Raw genomic sequence first — 7,624 nt, 5'->3', positions numbered from 1 at the left:
CCAAGTGAGACAAGGGTTTATTTCTCCTGGCTCTTTTTTTCTCCAGAGCAGTAACATGCACACAATCTCATTTTAGTCTTCTTTTAAGTTTTAGATCTCATCAAGCTCAAATGTATTTATCATTGTTTCTCAACTTGTGTGTCCCTTTGAGACAGATAAATCAGAGCTCTCTCTCTATTAACTCAATCTATTCTCATCAACTCAATCATCTCACACAGAGCAAATGAAGAGCTCTCCGTAAGCACTCATTGAATTCTCAGACTTAAAAAAATGTTTGAACCATCTGATATCTTGGCTTTATTGTAATCCACACGAATGTGTAATTATGTATCATGTATGCAGAATGATTGTGCACTGCAAAGACATGTTGCTAATTATATTTTCTACAAATGCAAATAATTGTAAGTATTCCAATACACATAATCACTGTATTACTGTATTATTATCCTGGAATATGCAAACATTTCAAACCACCTTGCAGCTAGGATTTGAACTCTTCACCTCTCTAGAAATGTGGAGGACGTGCTTTCCCTCCTGTCCTGCAGGGGGCGATAAATAGCCACGTGTTCCTCACCGACACCGATCCACTGAAGACGAGGAAGACATTTGGATGATTTGGAGGCAAGAAAACAAAACAATAATTTCAGTTCGCCTGCATGACTGAAGTTATCTGTCGATACGAACCATCCCGAGAGAGTTACAGACGTGTGTATTTAAGCGTATGGAGACGGTGACACGGCTGTGACCTCATGGAGAGCAAAGCGCCTGTTGTGCTGAACGCGGTTCCTCCTTACGGACATGTTATTGCCAGCGAGAGATGGAGAAACTCATCCCTCATTCAAAGCTTAAAGGGTAAGTACGTGTATATGTTTATTATTAACAGTTTCTTGATTATTTGTTGTATGAAATCAACGTCTGTGTCGTTGTGTTTTACACTGAGACAACAGACTTGGCCCAAACGCCGTTCAAACAAATCGCTATGCAGGTTTGTTTCGCTGACACGCAGAGGAACACGTCGTGTAGAACATGACTGTGCACATTTTCTGTTTCAGATACGCCCACTCTTCAGTTCACATGTCCTCACTCATAATAGCTTATTAATGTAATCACAGCCTCTATATCTCTGCTTACCGCGCGTCAGACGAGCATCCTACGAATATATTTAATTTTTTACTATTATCGTCTTTCGATGATTAGAGTAGCATTTAGTACGTTTTTGACTGGAGTTCTACGTGAAAGGCTAACGCCCACTTAAACTTGTATAATGTGAAATGTATGACCTCCTTGAAATCGGAGCGTCGAAGTTTGATGATAAAGTTGAAGCGATGTGCATGTATATCTTCATTTATATCCCGTTTATTAGTTGAATTGTGTGTCAATATTGCAAATGTTTTGATAATTAACCAATTCTCATTCTTTCGGCATTCTTTGGCTGAAATTCACTGCTGAGTACTTGATTAGTCTTACATGATATTTAACCCGTTGAAAGCTGGAGCCACACAATTTGTCTTGTGCTGCTTTCAGTTGCTTTTCGCAAATGTTTAACCTTTGAACTCTGAGCAAATCAGTAATTTCTTTCAGAAAATGAGAAAATAAAGACGATTGGTAAGAAATCTTCCACAAGTTGTAAGAAGTTAATAGATTTAGAAAGGTTTTTTTTTAAGGCTGGGAAAAAATGACTAGGGAAATAGGAAAAAGCTGAAGAAAACTATATTTAAAACGATCAGAATTACATGTTTTAAATTATTTAAAAATATTTTAATTTTGAAAGCACTTTTTCCATGTAATTTACTTTCAAAAACAAAACAACTTTCTTTGTATTTTTTGCAGTTTTCCTGTACTTTACTTTTTTTTTTTTTTTTGCTAATTTTTGGGTAATTTCGTGTTTTGTTACTCATTGCCTTCTTCACATGTTTTTGAAAGATATCAAGCCAATTTACAAGGGGTTAACTAAAACAAAACAGAAAAAAATAATATTTAAATTTGGGCTTTGAAAAATTGTGCATTATTTTACTATCTGACATTTTATGGACCAAAGAATTAATAGTAAAAATAATAATGAGTTGCTGTCTTACACTTTTGTTACATGTAGTTGGCTGGTCAAAGTTAAGGTTCATAATTAACATTTATGCAGTACCTTATCTATTTCTCTGGTTGCATAATGTACGTAACATTATTTCATGTGTGCTTTATGTCGCCTCCTGTGTGTGATAACTGTCTTTGCTCATAAAGGCTGGTTTTAAAGACTGTCAAATGCAAAATGCACAGTGTTGCAGAAGATTTCGGATTGGCATGCTCTTGTCTCCCTCTAAGCTTAAATGCAAGAACTTTACTGCCTTAATGTGAAGAAACACACTCAGGAACAAGCTCTCCTTCTGCTGTAGATGGAGGAGTGAAAATCCTCTTTGAGAATGAGCTCGGTGTTGCAGATTTCCTCCTGCCCAACAAAAGCTGCATCCTGTACGTATCTGAGTGTGACATCATAGCGGGAAACAGCTTCAAGAGGAAACTGGTCCGCTACAGAAATGTAAGTTTAATTAACGAGAAAACAAACAGTTTGGCTAAAAGCTTTTCTGTGTTGTTGTGGCTGATAAGAACCGTGTCCCTCCTGTTTTAAAGAGGAGCAGTAGTTTCCAGGAGCTGGTGCTGGTGGAGAACACCAGACTCAGTGAGCAGTACTTCTCAGCTGTGCAGAAGTTTGTGGTGTTCGACCTCGGCTTGACTTTGCTGCCTGTCAGCGGGCAGACTGAGGCCTCGCAGCTCATCTTGCAGTTTGTAAGTATAGATGACAAAACTATAAATCTGCAATGAATACCGGTTTACCTTATTGAAATTGTTATTTATTTTTGTTAATTATTTAGGGGGACATTCCAATCAAGGTTTTTTGGCCCTGGTCTCAACACTGAGTCCAGATCCAATACTTTCATTTTTCTAGATCATATAATCTGCACAGTGCACACTTTGACTAAGCTTCTTCTAAAATTATTAGAATCAATCAATATATGGCCTATGATTGACAATATAAAATATAAATAGCTCTGCAATGCATTAGCCCATTCTTCTTCTTCTTCTTTTTTTTTTTTTTTTTTTTTTTACAAAATATTGTATACAATGACAAACCACCTCTTTAATATTTTGGCCTCTGTGCTGTCTCAAGTGGACATGTCTGTCCCTCTATGAGTGTTCTCAGTGTTTGCTGCTCCAGTGCAGCTTGAATCAACTTTGTTCCACTGACTATTTATCGTCGTCATCCTTACATCTTTTGTGCAGACAACACTTTATTAGTCAGATTCAGAATCTGGCTTTATTGCCAAGTACATTTACATATACAAGGAATATGACTTGGTGTTTTGGTGCAAGACTTAAACGTTAACATAAAGGAAGAATAAAAACATTGAATTTAAATAGTATAAGAGATAAAAATATAGAAGCAATTAAAAAATATAAAATGAAAAAAAGAATATAAAGAACACAACACAAACTGTATGTACAAAAGGTGCAATGGAGGAAGTACAGATGTGCAGAAGTTGGTTTTACAGTACAAATATCTACTGTCTAAATACATAAGTTAACATAAGTGTGCATGTAAATACAAAATGCCTGTATACACAGTGTGATTTTGGGCTGTCTCAGACAAAAGAAGAGCAACATGAAGTAAATGTGGTGATATCTTTGGTCGTGGCTTTAAACCGGTGGTGCTACGTCACACAGTGAGAAAGATTCAAGGATGGCTGTTGTCACATCTTGCAATCAAAGACAGCCTGGGAGCTAATTCTTACAGTATCAGAAATATGGGATGACCATCTCACAGTGTGACTACTGTTATTACTTACATCTACTTACCAACCAATAGAAATGCAGCATGAACACACTGAACTCTGCTTTATGCGAGTAGATGCTAATAAATACTTTGAGCTGTCATTGCAAAACTGGTGCCAAGTTGGCCTCTTTTCCCAGCCATGACTGCGTGACATTCTCCTCCTAAGACTTTTTTGATACACATAAAATGCCACATCGATTAATGTACTTTGTAGCCTGTGATTCAGTGGGTGATGTCATCGCAGTCTGCATCCATCAAACTAAATGTTGTACCCAGGTTTATTAAAATCCATATCGCACACTGCAGCTTGTACTAAATTTATAAGATTGCTAAAATCTCAGCCTTTAGGAGGCTGAAGTGATGTTGGCTTTTTGCTTTCGCGACTTTAATTATACTGAGTGAGGCTGATTAAGCTCTGAGAACAAGGCGACCTGTTCCAGATGACCTTTGGGGTTGAGGTGGAAATATCAGTGGAAAACCTTAAAAACAAGTAATGACATTTTAAAATCAGTTTGAAAATGTAGTGGAAGCCTGTGTAGTGATTCAGCACAGGCGTTATGTGAAGCACTACACTTTCTTTGTCTGATGCTGACTCCAACCTGCTGCAGGTTCACGGGGAGGGCAGAGAGAACCCCTTTAGGAGGAGAACTTCGTCTCGGCTGTTGGACCTGCTGGTGCTGGCTCTGGTGCAGCATGTCCCCGGGGTCGGCAGGGTCAAAGCTGTGGCCCTCCTGCAGCAGTTCTCTAACATCCAGCAGCTCTGCAACGCCACCCCCGCTGAGCTGGAGCCCATTGTGGGTCAGGCTGCAGCTCAGCAGATCCACAGTTTCTTTCACAAAGTCACGGCTGCTGGAACCTGAGGGCGCCGCTCTGTGTCTGGGAGGTCTGGATACTCTGGCTGGACACCAGCTACAGACTTTTAAGAAACAACATCTGTTTACTGCTGTCTGTGTGGACGGACACATTTCTGAGATATTTCAGTCCGGACCTATGTAGAGGATCAACACTCATGGGCATCCACAGAGCCCATGCAGTTAGTTTTAGTTTAGTTTTGCACTTTTGCATCCACAATAAACAAATATCAGTCATTTGTAGCATCAGTTATTTTTAAAAATTATTTTGTGTTTAAGTTCTTGCTTTTGTTTAATAGATTTAAACCCTTTGTCACTGCTCACCCAAACCTCTGGATCTCCCTCCCTCCAAACATCCATCACTCTGACTCACTCCACTCTGGGGGAACTGTCATGTCAATCATCTTTATATGCAGTCTGTGGTTGTGGCCCAGTTTTGCAGACAGTGGGATTGGCAGTTCCTAGCATCTAGCGACTATCTGCGGCATTCTGCGACACACACACACACACACACACACACACACACACACACACACACACACACACACACACTCCCTGTAATACATTAAAAGGAACAAAGCGCACTGTAGTGAAACTTAAGTCAACAGATATTTATGGCAATCAGTTACATAATGTAAAATTTACTCAGTTTTAATATTCTTAGATATCTAGTAATAAAATACACGTCCGCAACTTAAATACTCTTAAATGGAAATATCAACTAAAAAACAGAACCAAAAAAATCGGCTGCATGTTTACACCATGGTTTACACCTCTTTGGAGCCATTTTGTGGCTTTTGGTATTGATTCTTTAGTTTATGCTTTTGAGTTTTAACACATGCAGTACCAGAATCCTACACGTAGTGGAGTATTATTTATGGGAAATTTTATTTTCGCCAGGGTCAAGTCAATAATGAAAAGTCGGTGTAGCAAGACGTTTGTGAACGTGTTGGAGTATGACAGGCCGTGTCTGAGTAGTATTGACCGTGTTGGTGTACAACTTTGTGTGGATTAGAGTGTTGGTTTTTTTCGTCTCAATATCTGATGAGGTGACAGAGGAGAAAAACAGGCACATTAAATAAGTTTGAATGAACTGGGAAACATTTTAATACTTATACGCATAAGAAATGTTACTGGCGTTTGGCCTCCGGTGCCTTGACATTTGGTTTATTGACAGTCACCACACAATTGAATTTACAAAATAATTAAAATAAATGAATAATAATAATAATATTAAATTAGTAATAATAATTACTTGTTTGTCAGTCTTTTGTGATTCACATGTCTCTCAACAATGTAAAAAATATATAAAAAATATAAAAATAAATACATTAAATAACTCTCTAATAATGAAATAAATTCAAGTATTTGTCCTGCTAGTGCCAAGATGCTTCAAGAGTGCCATTGGATGCTGCAGCTGGTTCACATGGCTACAAGCATGCCTGAGAGACTCACTGTCTGCCAAAGCTGCATCAGTGTCCAAATGCCAGAGGATGTCAGAGTGTGCCTCTACCTGTAACGGTATGCTACAGCCTGCCTCTACCTGCCACAGCCTGCCTCTACCTGTCACAGTGTGCCTCTACCTGCCACAGCCTGCCTCTACCTGTCACAGTGTGCCACAGCCTGCCTTTACCTGCCACAGCCTGCCTTTACCTGCCACAGCCTGCCTTTACCTGCCACAGCCTGCCTTTACCTGCCACAGCGTGCCTTTACCTGCCACAGCCTGCCTTTACCTGCCACAGCCTGCCTTTACCTGCCACAGCGTGCCTCTACCTGCCACCAAATGTTGCAACATAATGATGACATGCTTGGCAAACAATCATGCTGAAACTGATTCACGGCAGCTGACCTGTCCTGCAAACAGACAATTCGTTCTCGCACTCACTGACATTGGGTGGATGGGGGGGTGTCCTTAATGCCGAGCCAGTACCGCTAGTATGCCGCATGGTGGCACTAGTTGCCACGAGATGCCAGGAGCTGACAGGGCAAGATGCCACAGCCTGCCACAGTCTGCCACAGCCTGCCACAGCCTGCCAATGCACTAGGAGGGCAGAGCTCTGGGCTCTGTGCATCTGTAAATCAACCCCATCGATCAGTTTGAGTTTGGTTTGTCAACAAACTCCATCACTGACCCTGCCCTCTGATACACTGTGGAATCACAGGTTACTTCGTCTTGCCGTTGAAGAGCGCGGCGTTAGCCTCTGCACCCCACATTTCCCTGTCATTGATCCAGGCTGCCACCCCGTCCATTTCCTCATTCTCTTCCTGTCGTCTTCGGGTTGCTCTGCACGATTTAAGTCTTTTCTGGTTGATCCATCCCTTTACCCTTTCCTCTGTTCATCCCCTTTGTACTTTTAGCAAATCAGCCTAATTAATTATGAAGTGAGCCTCAGAGGGTCTTAAATACGCCGACTCATGGGGTCCGAGCGCTCAGCCTGACATCTGCTTCTGTAGCCAACCAGAAGTCCCTGCTTTATAAACTTGTTTAAGAAAATACAAATTACTAAATTATGACAAATTAAACCTTTCATTTTTAAGTTGAAACAACTTCACAAAATCAAATAAATATAACTAAATTTATATATAAATTTATATTTATATAATAAATATAAATGTATATTTAGTTATATAAATTTATACTTATATAATAAATATAAATATATGTATATTTGCGAATTTAACAAAATAGATTAAGTAAACATAAATGAAGATTCATGGTTATATTACTTTAATATTTTGAGGCAATTGATTTTCTGGATATTTTTAGCTAAAATCATCTTGTCAGATCTGAATGAACTATGATAGCTTCTGTTTTCATCAAGTCATAATGGTGAAACACATTTCATTCATTCTAATTCAAGTTTTCAAAAAGCCGTTTTCATAACATAACAGAGTCACAGACATGTTACTGTGAACATACTGTTTAATTACAACATGAAAATTGTTTTGAGGA

At 39.2% G+C, this 7,624-nt stretch overlaps 1 protein-coding gene across 2 annotated transcripts; it reads left to right on the top strand.

Moving 5' to 3' along the window:
- Window positions 1–603: 603 nt before the first annotated feature.
- faap24 (FA core complex associated protein 24) lies at window positions 604–5,248 on the top strand. Of its 2 annotated transcripts, none has more exons than XM_042509770.1 (4): window positions 604–852; window positions 2,430–2,527; window positions 2,620–2,775; window positions 4,429–5,248. In XM_042509770.1, exons 1-4 carry the CDS (start codon window positions 750–752, stop codon window positions 4,678–4,680), a joined length of 609 nt encoding a protein of 202 aa, XP_042365704.1. In that variant the 5' UTR covers window positions 604–749; the 3' UTR covers window positions 4,681–5,248. The 2 variants fall into 2 exon arrangements, with proteins under 2 accessions (XP_042365704.1, XP_042365703.1); XM_042509769.1 differs by having other exon boundaries at window positions 2,385–2,527.
- Window positions 5,249–7,624: the final 2,376 nt, after the last annotated feature.

The sequence above is a fragment of the Plectropomus leopardus genome, chromosome 20, assembly GCF_008729295.1.
Source record: "Plectropomus leopardus isolate mb chromosome 20, YSFRI_Pleo_2.0, whole genome shotgun sequence".
NCBI classification, from domain to species: domain Eukaryota; kingdom Metazoa; phylum Chordata; class Actinopteri; order Perciformes; family Serranidae; genus Plectropomus; species Plectropomus leopardus.
The sequence above is the reverse complement of the archived record's forward strand: the minus strand, read 5'-3'. Positions and strand labels throughout refer to the sequence as shown.

Excerpts from the sequence above, each read along its gene's own strand:
- faap24 (XM_042509769.1), top strand. The coding sequence starts at position 750 with ATGGAGAGCAAAGCGCCTGTTGTGCTGAACGCGGTTCCTCCTTACGGA. Across the intron at positions 2,528-2,619 it reads AACTGGTCCGCTACAGAAAT|AGGAGCAGTAGTTTCCAGGA; the intron begins GTAAGTTTAATT and ends CCTGTTTTAAAG. Across the intron at positions 2,776-4,428 it reads CGCAGCTCATCTTGCAGTTT|GTTCACGGGGAGGGCAGAGA; the intron begins GTAAGTATAGAT and ends AACCTGCTGCAG.